The sequence below is a fragment of the Somniosus microcephalus genome, chromosome 3, assembly GCF_052327205.1.
Source record: "Somniosus microcephalus isolate GS21.2 chromosome 3, FLI_Smic_1.0, whole genome shotgun sequence".
In the NCBI taxonomy this organism is placed as follows: Eukaryota; Metazoa; Chordata; class Chondrichthyes; order Squaliformes; family Somniosidae; genus Somniosus; species Somniosus microcephalus.
The window spans coordinates 291,557,060-291,573,096 of NC_140989.1; the positions used below are offsets into that span (position 1 = coordinate 291,557,060).

Below are 16,037 nucleotides of genomic sequence, written 5' to 3' on the forward strand. Positions count from 1 at the left end.
TTTTGGTTGTAACCCAGGCCTTTTATCCAGATCCCACAAGCGTACCCCAAAACCATCAGTACATCAGAGGGCCAATAATAAGGGAATATTTCTCTTCCAATGGTCACAGTACTCAAAAAAATAAAGTCAACCATGATCATCTCATTTCTGAAGACAATTTCCTAATATATCACAATTAAGAGTGAAAAAAGCATGTATGTCTATGTGCGAAAGCGTGCACACACATACCAGAATCCCAAAATATCCTGGAGGTAGGAAGTGTACATGGAGGATAATTTGATCAAAGAATAAAGAATACTACACCATCATTTGTTGTCCTCTGGAATGTGTGGCTAACTCTGAAGATAGCTCCTTTATAGGAGGAAGACCTATCTGCTTAAGATGCTGGGTAGATGTGAGCAGTTCTATGAAACAGTCACAGCAGGCAGATCTTGGGAAAATTTACAAAAGGCATACAGGCACTCATTATGGTGGCTATGCCAATTCCCTGCCCCACAGAAGGCAACATCGCCTTGCAAGCAGCACTATCTTGTATATTGCAGCCAAAGAGGGGTTGGGTCCTGGGCTACTCAATCGCTTGTCTGCAGACTCATGCCTGCACCATGTTTCATTTCTCTTCATTTTGGTATGTTATTTCTTAATTCCCTTTAATTGTCCCCATCCCTTTAAATTTCATTTACATACAACTTTCTTCTCGCGTCCTCTCTAGTCCCTTCTAAGCTTGCACCTGAGGTTGTGAATTATTATTCAAATGAGCTTAAATCAAAGAATTGAGTACAGTACTATCTGCACTTGAGTTTCAGACAGATGTTAAGTGTTAAATCACTTGGAGCAGACTTGCATGTGAAGATGAAAATCAACCCCCAGTTGGTCTACTGCTCAGAAAGCATTTCTTAAATTAACAGGATAAGGCACATCAGTGAAAGGAGTTCATATAGTAAATTTCTGTCTGAGAACAATTGAGTAATTCCTTAATCTCTTCTAATAAGCAAGAACTAGTTAGAATTAGCTAGACGACTACACAAGAACAAATAAAGGTAATTTATCAAGAGGCAATATTGTAAGTTTCTACATCCCTCTCAGTAAGTTGTTCAAAACAGTTTTTTATATATAAAAGCAAAAACATTGCAACATTTGGCTTGTTATGGCATAAAATTACTTGATATTTAAACTAGAAAGACAATCAATCTTTTCCTTGAAGTCAATAATTCTATTACTTCCGTAGCATGTTATTATGTTTCCTCTGTCCGGTCAACAGTAACATTTTGAAAAACATGCATCATTCATTAACAATTCAATGCATTACAAAGACACTTTTATACATGGATTGTTTAACAACTCGGCAGTCCCATTTCTGTCAGGCACCTTCAGTGAGACTTAAAACAGACCCATAATTATTGTCTGCAAGACAGAAGATATGTCTATGTAATAGGTTAATACATTGGTGTAATGTTTAGTGTGCTTGAAAGCTACTCTAATATACTGTAGGATAGAGATTAATGTCTGTAACTGCTGGAAACCTGAAATGGATAGAAGTACTTAATAGGTCATCATCTGTAAAAGAGAGAGGTCATCAGAAAAAGGGTTTCACCCAAATATTGACTTGACATCTATTTTCAGATGCTGACTGATCTGTTGTGCATTTCCATGCTTCTGTTTTTGTTTCTCTATCCTACAGAAATGACTCATAAGAAACCTTTCCAGAAGGCTTCACTTCATATAGCTAGACCATGGAAGTTACTTGAAGATTTGTGCAAATAGCTTTAAAATTCAGATCTTATTTGTTTTATTCAGTATCTTAGGCTCTGCATTTTCTGAAGGCTTTTAAGTGGTTTCTTCATTGTAATGAGCATTGGTGGCTTGATCTTGGGTTTATCCTGGAAAAACTTGGCCTCGCTCTCAGTCGTGGGGAAGCGTTTTTGATAGATTTCTGGATATTCTTTTTGGAACTGAAGGAAAATCAAAATTTTTAGAAAAAAATGGGTTAATAGAAATCTCTACCAATTCTAAGTTTTTTCTAGTTTACCTTTTAGAGAACAAAATATTTGAATTAGATTCTTCCTAAGGTAGGCAATTTAACATTGGCAGTTGTTCAGGTTTCACATATAAACCAGATATTGCTGTATTCACATCTGAGAACACACCCAATTAACATAGAAACATAGAAGATAGGAGCAGGAGTAGGCCATTCGGCCCCTCGAGCCTGCTCCGCCATTCGATGAGATCATGGCTGATCATCCAAACTCAGTACCCCGTACCTGCCTTCTCCCCATATCCCTTGATACCTTTAGCTCTAAGAAATATATCTAACTCCTTCTTGAATATATTTAAAGACTTGGCCTCAACCGCCTTCTGTGGTAGAGAATTCCACAGGTTCACCACTCTCTGGGTGAAGAAATTCTTCCTCATCTCTATCCTAAATGGCTTACCCCTTATCCTTAGACTATGACCCCTGGTTCTGGACTCTCCGACCATCGGGAACATTCTACCTGCATCTAGTTTGTCCAGACCTGTCAGAATTTTATACGTTTTGATGAGATCCCCTCTCATTCTTCTAAACTCCAGCGAGTATTAGCCCAATCGACCCAATCTCTCCTCATACGTCATTCCTGCCATCCCAGGGATCAGCCTTGTGAATCTTTGCTGAACTCCTTCCATGGCAAGAACATCCTTCCTCAGATAAGGTGACCAAAACTGCACACAGTACTTAAGGTGTGGTCTCACCAAGGCCCTGTACAACTGCAGCAGAACATCCTTGCTCCTGTACTCAAACCCTTTTGCTATGGAGGCCAACATACCATTTGCCTTCTTCACCGCCTGCTGCACCTGCATACTTACCTTCAGCGACTGGTGCACAAGGACACCCAGGTATCGTTGCACTTCCCCTTCTCCCAATCTATTGCCATTCAGATAATAGTCTGCCTTTCTGTTTTTGACACCAAAGTGGATAACCTTGCATTTATCCAAGTTATATTGCATCTGCCACGCTTCTGCCCAATCACCCAACCTGTCCCAATCATCCTGGAGTTTCTCGGTATCCTCCTCGCAGCACACACGCCCACCCAGCTTTGTGTCGTCTGCAAACTTGGAGATATTACATCGAGTACCCTTATCTAGATCATTGCACTAAGAAATTCATGTTCAATATGGTCAGATGTCTCCCCCCCCCCCCCCCCCAACTCTGCTGTGTACAAGCCTTCATTCTAATTGTACACCTAGGGGTCGATTTTAACTGATTCCGCCAGGTGGGAAATGGGCGGCAGCGGGTCGACTGCCCATTTTACACCCCGTCCAATTTCCTTTCCATTTAAGTCAATGGAAAAGAAAATTGGGCAGACTATAACATGGTTGGCCAACTTGTTGCAAAGTGCTAGTGAAGGTAATTGCAAACCGTATGAAGTCAATGCTTTTGCATATTATGCACAGCAATTAGTTAGGATCTAAGAGAGGATGCTACCCCTCAGACATTGAGGAAACCTGCACATTTTCAGACTTGTAATAAGTACCCCACCATGGCCCTTTCATTGGATGCTGAGAAAGTATTTTATAAAGGGAAGGTACCAGTTCTAAATCAGAGAGATCTCACTTCTGCGCTGTGTCAGATTATTGAAGGTGGCAGGACAAATTGAGATGGGGCGGGCGGGGGGGAAGAAGGAAAAAGGTTGTAGTCATAGGGGATTCGATAATTAGAGGAAATAGAGAGAGTCCTCAGCAGTTGTGACCGAGTGTCCAGGAGGGTGTGTTGCCTACCTGGTGCAAGAATAAAGGATATCTCAGAGCAACTGGAGAGGAACTGAGAGAGGGAGGGGTAAGGTCAAGTTGTCATGGTCCATGTTGGGACCAATGACATAGGGAAGAGAAAGGAGGCGGTCTTGCTAAAGGAATATCAGAAGTTAGGAACTAAATGAAAAAACAGAACCTCACGGGTGGTAATCTCGGGATTACTAATCGAGCCATGTGCTAACTGGCATAGGGATGGACAGATCAGATGATGAATGCATGGCTGAAAGACTGGTGTGCGAAGGACGGTTCCATTTCACGGGACACTGGCACCAGTACTGGGACAGGAAGGAGCTGTACCGCTGGGTCGGGCTCCATCTGAACTGGAATGGGGCCAATGTCCTAGCTGAGAGGATAAGTAGGGCTATGGATAGGACTTTAAACTAGTAAGACGGTGGTGGGGGAGGGGGGGGAGAAATCTAGTGAAAATATCAAGCCTGAAGATAAAAGTAATAGATGAGAGTAAAGGTCAGACCAAGGTAAAGAATAAGGGTAACATAAATGGTCAGAGAACAGATAGTTATAGAACAAGTATAAAATGGCTTAAAAATAAAGTGAGTGGAACAATTAAAAATAAAGTGAGTGGAACTAAAAAAAAATTGCCTGTACAGCAACATACACAGCATTTGAAACAAAACAGGGTTACTGGAGGCAATAATTTGTAGCAAGGAGCCAGACTTAGTAGGAATAACAAACATGGCTTAAGAACAGGACTAGCAGTTAAATATTGAAGGATAACACGTATTTAGAAAGGATAGGGAAGGAAGGGGGGGTAGGGGTAGCTGTACTCAGTAGAGATAACATAATGGCAGTTAAAAAAGGGACATAACTAACATTAAGATATATAAACAGAATCCATATGGATTGAGACAAAGGAAAGAGATCGATCACTTTAATAGGGGCATTCTACAGATCACCTAATAATGGAACAGAAGTGGAGGAAGAAATCTATGAATGAAGTAAAAGACATAGAATATCATGGGAGATTTTCAACTATCTCCAAATAAACTGGTAAGAGGTAAGAAAAGGGGAAAAAGGAAAGGCATTTTTACAGATGTGTTCAGGACTCCTTTCTTACCCAGCATGCAAGAAGCCCAACAAGAGAGGAATCACTACTGGATCTAGTAATGGGAAATGAATCATAGCAGAAAAGATAAGTAAGTGTAGAGAAACATCTGGGCAATAGCGATCATCATAAAATAACGTTTAAAATATTGATTGAGAAAAACATATGTAAGACAGACACCAAAGTAACAGATTGGGAAAATGCTCTTTTTTTTTTAAGGGATGACAATGGAACTAGGAAAGGTAAAATGGAAAAAGATTTTTGACAAAGATAGAATAGCAGTGGGGAAATATTTAAAACGGTGAAATATATTCCGCTAAACAAAAACAAACTAGACAATAATGAAACACCATGGATGAATAAAGAGATATGGGTGAAATTGAAACTAAAGAAAAAGGCTTACATTAAGTACATAGACAATAAAGGAGAGAATGACTAAAGGGAATACCATGAGGTTAGGAAAGAAGTAAAAAAAAAAATCAATAGGAAAGCATAAAAAGGAGCAAAAAATAGCAGTTAAGGGTAGCTACTCAGACTGACAAAAGGTGGGAAGTGGTGTTCCACAGGGATCGGTGCTGGGACCAGTATTCACATTTTACATTAATGATTTGGACTCTGGAATCGGAAGTATAATTTCAAAATTTGCAGACAACACCAAATTGGGAGATGTAGTTAATACAAAAGTGCGAGGTGGTGCATTTTGGTGGGAAGAACAAGGCCGCCACATACTGCTTGGATAATAAGAGTCTGAATGGGTAGAGGAGCAAAGGGATCTAGAGGTAGAGGTACACAAATCACAAAGTTGTGACACAGGTTAATAAGGCCATAAAGAAAAGCAAACCAAGCACTGAGGTTCATTTCTAGAGGGATAGATTTGAAAAGCAGAGAAGTTACATTAAACTGTTATAGACCCTTAGTTAGACCATACTTGGAATACTGTGCAGAGTTCTGGTCTCCATATTATAAAAAGGATATAGAGGCGCTGGAGAGGGTGCAAAAAAGATTCACAAGGTTGATACCAGAACTGAGTGGATATACTTATCAGGAACAGTTGAACAGGCTGCAGCTCTTCTCTCTAGAAAAGGGAAGGCTGAGGGGTGACCTGATAGAGGTCTTTAAGATAACGAAAGGGTAGATGTAGAGAAAATGTTTCCACTTATGGGGTGTCCAAAAATAGAGACCATGAATACAAGATAGCCACTAATAAATCCAATATGGAATTCAGGAGAAACTTCTTTACCTAAAGAGTGATAAGAATGTGGAACACGCTACCACAAGGAATAATTGCTCACAATTCCAGGATAATTCGGCAAAGTTAACCCCCGGCTTCTATTCTCTAGTGCTAACCGTCTACTTAAATCCCTCTCCCCTCCACCCTCACCTCCAACAAGTGCGAGGGGCTCATGGACATCTTTGGCTCGAAGATTGAGACCATCCGATCAGCTGCCTCTGCCACTTCCTTCCCCTAGCCAACCGGGCCAAACTTCCCTGCCCTAGCCCTGAACTCACATCTTTCTCCAGTTTCGTGCCGATCTCCACTCATGACCTCTCCATGCTCATCTTGTCCATGAGACCCACTTCCGGCTCCCTTGACCCTATTCCCACTAAACTGCTGACAACCCAACTTCCTTTGCTGGTTCCCATGTTAGCAGGCAGTGTTAATGGTTCTCTCTTCTCAGGTACTATCCCCCTCTCCTTCAAATCGGTCATCACCTCTCTCCTTCAAAAACCAACCCTTGACCCCTCCGTCCTTGCAAACCACGGCCCCATCTCCAACTTCCCTTTCCTCTCCAAAGTCCTTGAACATGTTGTCGCCTCCCAAATCCGTGCCAATCTTTCCCAGAACTCCATGTTTGAATCCTTTGAATCAGGTTTCCACCCCAGCCACAGTACCAAAACAGCTCTCATCAAAGTCACAAATGACATCCTTTGTGACGGTGACAGAGGTAAACTATCCCTCCTCATCCTTCTCGACCTGTCTGCCGCTTTTGACATGGTTGACCACTCCATCCTCTTCCAACGCCTCTCCACCGTCGTTCAACTGGGTGGGACTGCACTCGCCTGGTTCCATTCTTATCTATCTAATCGTAGCCAGAGAATCAGCTGCAATGGCTTCTCTTCCTGCTCCCGCATGGTTACCTCTGGTGTCCCCCAAGGATCTATCCTTGGCCCCCTCCTATTTCTCATCTACATGTTGCCCCTTGGTGACATCATCTGAAAACACAGCATCAGTCTCCACATATACACCGACGACACCCAGATCTACCTCACCAACACTTCTCGCGACCCCTCCACGGTCTCTGTCAGACTGCTCATCAGACATCCAGTACTGGTTGAGCAGAAATGTTCTCCAATTAAATATTGGGAAGGCCGAAGCCATCGTCTTTGGTCCCCACCAAAAACTCCATTCCTCTCCCTAGCATCTGTCTGAGGCTGAACCAGACTATTCGCAACAGACTGGTGTTATATTTGACCCTGAAATGAGCTACCGACCACATATCCATGGCATAATGAAGACCACCTATTTCCATCTCTAATATCACCTGTCTCTGCCCCTGCCTCAGCTCATCTGCTGCTGAAACCCTCATCCATGCTTTTGTTCCCTCTAGACTTGACTGTTCCAACGCACTCCTGCCTGGCCTCCCACATTCTACCCTACGTAAACTCGAGGTGATCCAAAACTCGGCTGCCCATGTCTTAACTTGCACCAACTCCCGTTCACCCATCGCCCCTGTGCTCACTGACCTACACTGGCTCCCGGTTAAGCTACACCTCGATTTTAAAATTCTCATCCTTGTTTTCAAATCCCTTCATGGCCTCGCCCCTCCCCATCTCTAATCTCCTCCAGCACCAAGAGATATCGGCGCTCCTCTAATTCTGCCCTCTTGAGCATCCCTGATTATAATCGCTCAACCATTGGTGGCCGTGCCTTCAGCTGCCTAGGCCAAGCTCTGGAATTCTCTCCTTGAACCCCTCTACCTCCTTTGGTCATCTGACCTAATTTCTGCTTATGTGGCTCGGTGTCAAATTTCTTGTCTTATAACACTCCTGTGAAGCGCCTTGGGACGTTTTACTAGGTTAAAGGCGCTATATAAATACAAGTTGTTGCTGTTTGAGGCAAACGGAGAGGCATTTAAGGGGAAGCCAGATAAGTACATGAGGGAGAAAGGAATAGAAGGATATGCGGATATGGTTAGATGAAGAAGGGTGGGAGGAGGCTCGTGTGGCGCATGAATGTAGGCATTGACAAGTTGGGCCGAATGGCCTGTTTGAGCTGTAGACTCTATGTAACTATGTAAATAAGGAGAATCTGCTTCCAGTGGCAGAAGGGTCAGTAACCAGAGGACAGATTGAAGGTAATTAGCAAAAGAATAAGAGGCAACATGAGGAAAATAATTTACACAGCAAATTATGATCTGTAATGCACTGCCTGAAACAGTGCTGGAAGCAGATTTAATAACTTTCAAAAGGGGCAAAAATTGCAGGATATGAGGAAACAGCAGGAGAATGGGACTAATTGGATAGCTCTTTCAAAGAGCTGGCACAGGCACGATGGGCCGAATGGCCTCCTTCTGTGCTGTATCATTCTATGATTTGAGCTAGGGCAGTAGTAGTAGGAACAGTATAACTGCCCTCACTACCCCTTAATTACTTATCCAGTGACTCCACTGAATTAGATTGGGCTGGGCTCCCCTACAAAATCGAATAATGTGCTAACACTCACCAGCTCAGTTTGCACAAGAATAATCATCAATTGGGTAACTTACTACAAGGAATCAAGGACCTGTATTCCAGTGCAATTCTGTGCCATTAGGAGAGCAAGAAGAGGAGATAGTTGAAAGGGAATGAATGATCTTATATTAGGGTTTTTTTTTTTATTGGTGATAACAGAAGGATGCACTCAACCAACCATCTAAAATACTATTTTTACAATAGGATGATCAGCTAAAATTTCCTGAAAGACTGCATGACAAGGAACCTGTGCAGACAGGTTGTGAATGCAAGAATAAATTATAGAGATATCATTTCCTAGGTAATGCATATGAACAAAGTACAACTCAGCCCACTGAAGTCATGATTTTCAGATATATACATTTGCACAAGTTTGTTGTAACCAGTGGAATCCACACATATGCAAATGAGAGGGATTACAGAACTCCAGGAAACAAGGAATTACAGAATCACATTTTCTTGAACTGGTTCTGTAATGCAAGCATAATTTTAAATAGCCCTGGAGCCAAGACCGGGTAAATTTGAAGTTAGAACTCCTTTACAGAAATGATTTGAAACATTTATGCAATAGAACAAAGTCTAAGCAACATTTCACGGCCCGTTGAGTCTAAGAAACTGCCATTTTCTGCAAAAGGATGGTACAGTTCATTTACTTAGCCACTTCTCAAATTGACTCTTGGATTATTTACGTAATATCCCTTCTCACCAAAAAAAACCACCACGTAAAAAGCTACTCTTTTGCTTACTTGTTTAAGCTTTTTCCTCTTGTCCTTAACGGACAATTTCTTGTCTTCCACAATGTTTTCCAACAACTCAGCTATGGCAACCTGAGACACAGAAACCTTTTGCTCTTCAAATTCCCTGGTGCTTATCTGTTGGCAGAATGTATACATTGGGACTGCAGCATCTATGTCTGTGCATGGATATTTAATCTGAAAACCAATAAGCATAAATTAATATACAGAACTCGAAGTGCTAAAAGTATGTTGGACTGAGATTCATATTACTGCTGTGTTGCCTGAAGTTAAAATACATCCGCTAACATATATCCTTTCTAAATCATTTATTACTAACAGAAGTATAGCATACCTGGACTTTTTGGAGATGATTGATGTGATCTTCAACAGCATTCTGCAGATAAGGTGGTACCTGCAGAATCTCTTGATGGTGGTCCAATATAAAGGAAACAAGTCGTGTACCTAGTAATTCATCAAGGTCAACTTCTTTTTCACAACGTAGTATACAACGTGAAAAAGTTTGAACCACCTGTGAATTAAACCAAGATGTGCAGTCAAGGAATAGGATGCCAATTCTCATCTCCCACTATTTTCTCCTTTTCCCTTAATAGTTCTTCTCCCCATCTCTCCTGAAGGCAGTGTGACTGCTCACCTGCACATCACTCAAATGCCCATTCTTCCAAGTGTCAGCAGGCTATTTGACCCAGACGGTGGTAGTGGTGGGGTAGGCCTTACACTCAGACCTGATACAGTTCTGAGTTCTCATCTGATGTCTACACACGCAGTTCCCAGCAGGGGACACTAGATAGTAATCATGAGCATAAGCTCTAGCAGATTTTTCCTTTACACAACAAAATTGTAAGTGTTCCACTCCCAGTTGTGCACTCTTCACCTTTATGATGAGACTTGAGAAAAAACTCAGTACAGACTGGAAGCCGATCTGGGAACCTCCTTCTCCATTACATGTTTGGCTTTCCTACTTATTGCCTTAACCAGCTGAGCCATTGTGGAAGTTATACCTTCAATGAGAACGCAATACCTCAGCATTGTCTATAATTTGGATTTTTTTTAAAAAAAGATTTACAATATTTGTATTCTGTCTCAATCCTTTCTCTAAGAAAAATTTAGTCAACTTGTTCTTTCGTCACCCACCGCCAATGCTGAATCTGAGAAAATATCTAGTGTAAAACTCAAACGATGTGACCATCAAAATTCATAAAGATTATGCCATATTCAAGACAAAAGTAAAATACCCAGTCATGTGATGATACAACACATAGGCTGGGGTTTTCTGCTCCTGTTCTCATCAAGGCACAGTCTGCACTTTGATGTTTTCTGCAAGATTCTTACACAAAATGAGTTTGAACAATTTCAATGCAGTCCCTAGTGTACCGATGATACAGATTGGCCTCAAACGTGGCAATAAATTGGTAAGTTCACTTAGGGGCCACAAAAATGGCTGGTGTGGGAAATGAAACTACAGGAAACTTTGGTTTATCCGGAGGTTGTATGTCCGGAAACCTCGATCTAACGACAGAAATCAGCAGCCATTTTGGTTAAGTTTTTTTTCCTTCTCCTAGCATTTTTTTTTTTTTTTAATAAAAACAGTCAGGCTCTGGAAAGCATCTCTGTAGCTTAGCAACAGCTTCAGAGACGCTTTCAAGGTACGGGCCAAGTGTTTACAAGTTGTTGCTAAGCAACAGTGTTTGTCAGATATGGAGATGAAAACCTCCGTATCCTTCAACATTAGCGCTGGTCTATCCGGAAGTTTTGATGGGTCGGCAGCAGCTCGGTCCCGTCAGTGCCGGATATCGCGAAGTTTCCTGTAATTACAATGATCCAATAGGGGCTACTATTTCAGCAGGTAGGGTGAGGAGGTCAGCAGAAAGAACTTTACTCTGCAGTTGGTTGGCTGTATCTGATCTGTAAGTGCTTGATGGCAAGACTGAGTACGTGTCCTTCCCATCCTAGAGTACAAAAGTTCAATTTTTTTTTTTTTTTTTTAAGTTGCCGCCTGCTCTACATCTGAAAAGAATATCAGAATTCATACAAATTTAGCTTGGTATCACCCTACCAGGTCAATGTGGAATTAAGGTAGCCACATACCAACATTCTTGTTCCCATGGCTTCATGAAGTTGCGGCATATCAACATTCTGGCTGATGCGAGAGATCATGCGCATAAGTAGTTGCAGTTTCCTACGATTGGGTGGAGGCAAGAAGAGGCAACATATCTGAAGAGCTTCTATGGCAATCTGCTCCAGCTGAGGTTGTAGCAAACCTGCAGTACGAGTATGAATAAGGTTTTACTAGATTCTTCTCGATCATTATTTAATACATACATGTACTAAAAATAAATATTTATATAAAGTAATGTATGGGTAGCTAATTCCTTCCAAATTTAAATTTGAACATTTCAATGTACATAAATTAGACTCTTAAAACTGAGCAAATACTAGATAATACGGTTTGTTAACAATAATTGCATTAGTATACTCCTAACCCATAAACACCAAATTTCCCTCGACTGAGTGAAGTACAGTGACAGTTTGTGGGCTGTGAGTCCATCATAGCTGTCCCCATCAGGCTGCTAATAGCTAACTCAAAGCCACTATTAGCAATACCCAGTTTATAATCTTTAAAATCCAATTGTTTTACATAGTACACTAATACTGTGATTGCACCAATGGTTCTATTTATATTAATTAAAAACATACTACCCCATTACATTTTACAAATTTAACTATATTTAATTGGTCTTTTCCAAATACACGCAGACAAAAATACACAAGCTCAGACAAAAACACCAAGCAATGCATGCAGTATTCAGCATTAATCTTACTTTGCAAGCCATTTAAATATCCTACAAATGTTGAGTGGCAACCAGTTGAAGAGGGGTTCGCGGATCCATCCACAGCACATTTGTAACACTGGAACTCAAGTGCCCCATCTGAAGCTGGAACTCCACTGCCCACTGTAGTAGCTAAACTGAATGTACTTGGCCTTCTTAGCCCTAGCTGAGCTGCACAATCAGGTTTCATGGTGACTTCAGCAACTGGAGCATTTATATTAAAGTAGCTGCCTATATCTTTGGATATTTTACAGTTACTTGCTGTATTTAACTCATGGCAGTTCATTTTAGAAAAATGGTGCAATCTTTGAGACTGTAAATTCTGATTCTGCTGGTCCTGACCTGGGATTGACCTTTGGTTGGCTGCATTGGTTGACTCTCCATTGAGCAATTCTTGATTTGTATAATTAGTCCAAGGTTCTTTACTGCATTCAGTCAAGATCCATGCTGAGCTACATCTAGAGGTAGAGTTAGAAATTTGTTGTCTACCATTTTCCAAATAAAGATTTGACATGGATTCTGCTTTTGGTCTATTGTTAACGAGGGATTGAATGTCCTTCTTATGGTACTGTTCATTACCATCTTGGTATCTTGCCACATTTAGGTCAATGTGGCACAGTGGTTTGTGTAGTTTATCTCCACTTGAAAGATTCGTAATATGTCCTACTGAATAGCGTCTAGACTTCACTGAACAGTGCTGTATGTGATCATTCTTTAAGTTAGTCAGATTCTGACAGCTGCCTCCTATTAGCTGCTCTTTGACATCAACTTTCCTGTAGTTTTTCACATACTGGTTTAGACGTCTAGCACATCCTTTTTGAAGGTTATGCACGTTTCGAATTAGTTTTTGCTCAGATGTACATTCCATTTCCTCCTGTTGCTGTTCTGGTTCAAACAGAGGGTTGCTTTCTTCCGAAACGTCTTTGCGAATTAAGCTTAGTAACAGGCACTCTGTTGATTTAAAAGAGTTTATATGGCTATTCAAGTGCTGTGATTTTGCTGGCTGTGGACAGCTGAGTTCATCCAAATTCTTGCGCTTTCCTTGCTGTCGGTTTGAGATCATGATGTAACCACATAAAACTAGCAGAAAACCAGAAGAGATTAAGGTACATAGTGGAGTGCAAATAAACAGTAACTATCAGTAATGCGTGCAGCAAAGATGACAAAATACATAACTCATTGCAAAATATGTTAGTAACAGAGAAAGCATAAAGCAGACTGAAAAATACATACAGCAACAATTAAAAGGGGTATAACTTATCTTAAGTGGTGTAACTACCCCTCAAAAGCATTTATAAAATTACAAGTCAAAAGAAGAATCAAGTACAATAAACCTTTCATAAAGAGGCATTACCAGTAGCACAACTCCAGGTATTCAAATCCATTTGTCACAGTTTTGGTTATTCTTGCTTTCATGTACCTACCCAGTATATTCACAAAGAGTTCATAATGTTCAAATGTAAGAAGAGGTTCAGGAAGATTTAGAAAGTAATCTGCAACCGTTTTAAATACATCTCGCTCAAAACCAGGATAGGTTGGCTGGCTCAGGTCATTGTTCCGGGGCCCTGAATAAAAATCAAGTGTCATAAATATTAACAAATACAATAGTGGGCGGCTCTAATGAAGTGAAAATCAATTCTGAGGACCTATAAAAACTTAAAAGGAAATGCGATTTAGAAGTCAAGTTCAACTTTTTAAAAAGTCAAATTAATTTCTCTCAGAAAAAAACTCAATTTTTTTTTTTTAATTTCTTTATTTTTTTAACTGATTTCACCACCTCGGGATGTCCCATTGGTTTTCTCACCCAAGTCAGCAGGTTGCGGATTCAAGCCTCACATGGGATTGGAGCATATAATCTACGCTGACACTTCAGTGCAGCTCCTCCATCAGAAAAGATGTAACAGCAGTTTCTGATATGTCCAAATTTATAATGGAAAACAGACAAAGTGCATATATTACTAGAAGATTTCCTGTGGCGTTGCTCAAGGTAAATCAGAGAATTCACCGTTTCATAACAAGAGGTGTTTATGTCATGTAGGAATAAACATTGATCTAAAGTGACCGATAAGTCAATTCCATTTTTATTAAAAATGTATTCTGGGATTTTTACTGGTGTTTTGGGGGGATAATTTTGCAAATCTGTCCATTATTCTGGGAAAATGTAAGTGAGTGACTTATATTTTATATAGATTACTTTGCCTCTGTAGTTAATTTTTATTCCTTATTTTTAATGCTGAGAATGCACAGCGAAATGGTTTGTAAAGATGGTCAACTGGAGTTAGATTATCGGGGGTGGGGAGAAGTGATTAACATTTGTGGGCGATGTATCTCTGTGCAAACATCGAGATGTGCCCACCCCCTCTCTATTTGCATAGCTTTGCCAAGCTGTGGGGGCAAATTGCTGTTCAGAAAGTCCGACGGGGAAGTGACATGGCCAAAGGGTGGGATGGGGGGGCAGACCATTCTCCCCTAACCCCAACCTCACCGCCAGGAAAAAACCTGTGTTCTCACTGGCCCCATAGAAAGTTGGACACCTTAAATCCCCACTTACTCTCTACTCCTCCATAATCTCTATCCTCACATCTCCCTCTATACATTCTCTACCTCTACACCCCTTCTCCCTTTCCACAATTTCTGTCTACACACTTTCCCCCCCCAAAAAAAATCTGAACAGAGGCCCTTGCTCCCTTACACACCCACTCTCCCTCTACACCCTATCCCCAATACACTAAGATTTTCCCTCTCTGCACAAGCCTTCCCTTGATACTCACTACCCCCTTTCTCCCCTCACATGCCCACTCCCTCTTTCACACCATTCCCTTCACTCTACGTACTCCCTTCTCATCTCTTGCTATGTAATCCCTCCTCATTCCTTCTACACACCCTTTCCACGCTCTCCAACTACTTTCCTCTCCTTTCTACACATACATTGCGAGAAAGTTCAACTTCATGCCAATTCTAATTGTTTGCACCCGTTTGAACCCATTTAAATGTTAACTTACAGTTTGCTAGGCACTTCATAGCAGACAGCACCCAGTGAGGCAGGTCCTCTGGAAAAAAAAAAGAAAAATATTTGAGGAACAAATTCTATCTATGTACTAAGAAAGTGTTGGCACTTCAGAAAGCGTCCATCATCGTATTGACTTCCATCACCCACTGCAGTTTGGCATATCAAAACTACTCTTCCCCCACCCCCATCTTATGTGGAAACCAGGTAGTGGTGGTACACCACAGATTTCTCTTTATTTACTTTATCTAAACCCTTCATGGTTTAAAACACCTCCCTTAGCGTTCTCTGCTCTAAGGAAAACAACCCCAGCTTCTCCAGTCTATCCATGCAACTGTAATCCCTCATCCCTGGAACCATTCTAGTAAATCTCTTCTGCACCCTTTCCAAAACCTTCAAAGCTATATTCAGAGCCAAGTAAGCTGGAATTTAAAATGACAAAATATTTCTAGCCGAAACACTATTTCGCACTATTTTAAAATAAAGCTCAAACAGATGATTATTCAAAGAGAGAAATCTTTGTATAGGAGAGCAATCATTGGAGTAAGAAAGAGTTGACGCAGATTACAAATGACTAAATATAGGAAAAGTCAAAATACAAGTGAAATTAGAGATGGGAAAAATACAGCTATTACTTTCAAATTGATAATTTGGAGAGTATTATTTTCAGCTTACTAAAAGGTGAAAAGTAAATTGCCCCCAATTAGTTGGAAAGTGTATATTTTCCACCTAGTTATAATGGAAAATCCACTAACAAATATTCAATGCTGCTAACCTCCATATAGTAATTCTACAAAACAAGCTTTTTGTCACCTCTCCTAATCTTTCCTACTTTGGTTTGGTATCTGTGCCTCACACCTCTGAAG

At 40.8% G+C, this 16,037-nt stretch overlaps 1 protein-coding gene across 3 annotated transcripts in view; it reads right to left on the reverse strand.

Annotated features, from left to right (window-relative positions):
* Positions 1-1,026: 1,026 nt before the first annotated feature.
* The window catches only part of LOC147122059 (DEP domain-containing protein 1A-like), a 40,215-nt gene continuing 25,204 nt past the window's right edge, over positions 1,027-16,037 (reverse strand). The window contains exons 7-13 of one of the 3 annotated variants that reach the window (XM_085982769.1): positions 15,167-15,214; positions 13,589-13,729; positions 12,156-13,244; positions 11,422-11,594; positions 9,668-9,844; positions 9,325-9,450; positions 1,027-1,949 (exon numbers count right to left, since the gene is read on the reverse strand). In XM_085982769.1, the coding sequence (XP_085838895.1) occupies positions 1,791-1,949; positions 9,325-9,450; positions 9,668-9,844; positions 11,422-11,594; positions 12,156-13,244; positions 13,589-13,729; positions 15,167-15,214 (1,913 nt within the window). In that variant the 3' untranslated portion in view covers positions 1,027-1,790. Of the gene's footprint in view, positions 1,950-9,324; positions 9,511-9,667; positions 9,845-11,421; positions 11,595-12,155; positions 13,245-13,588; positions 13,730-15,166; positions 15,215-16,037 lie in introns of all 3 variants that reach the window. The other 2 variants (XM_085982768.1, XM_085982770.1) reach the window with 2 other exon arrangements.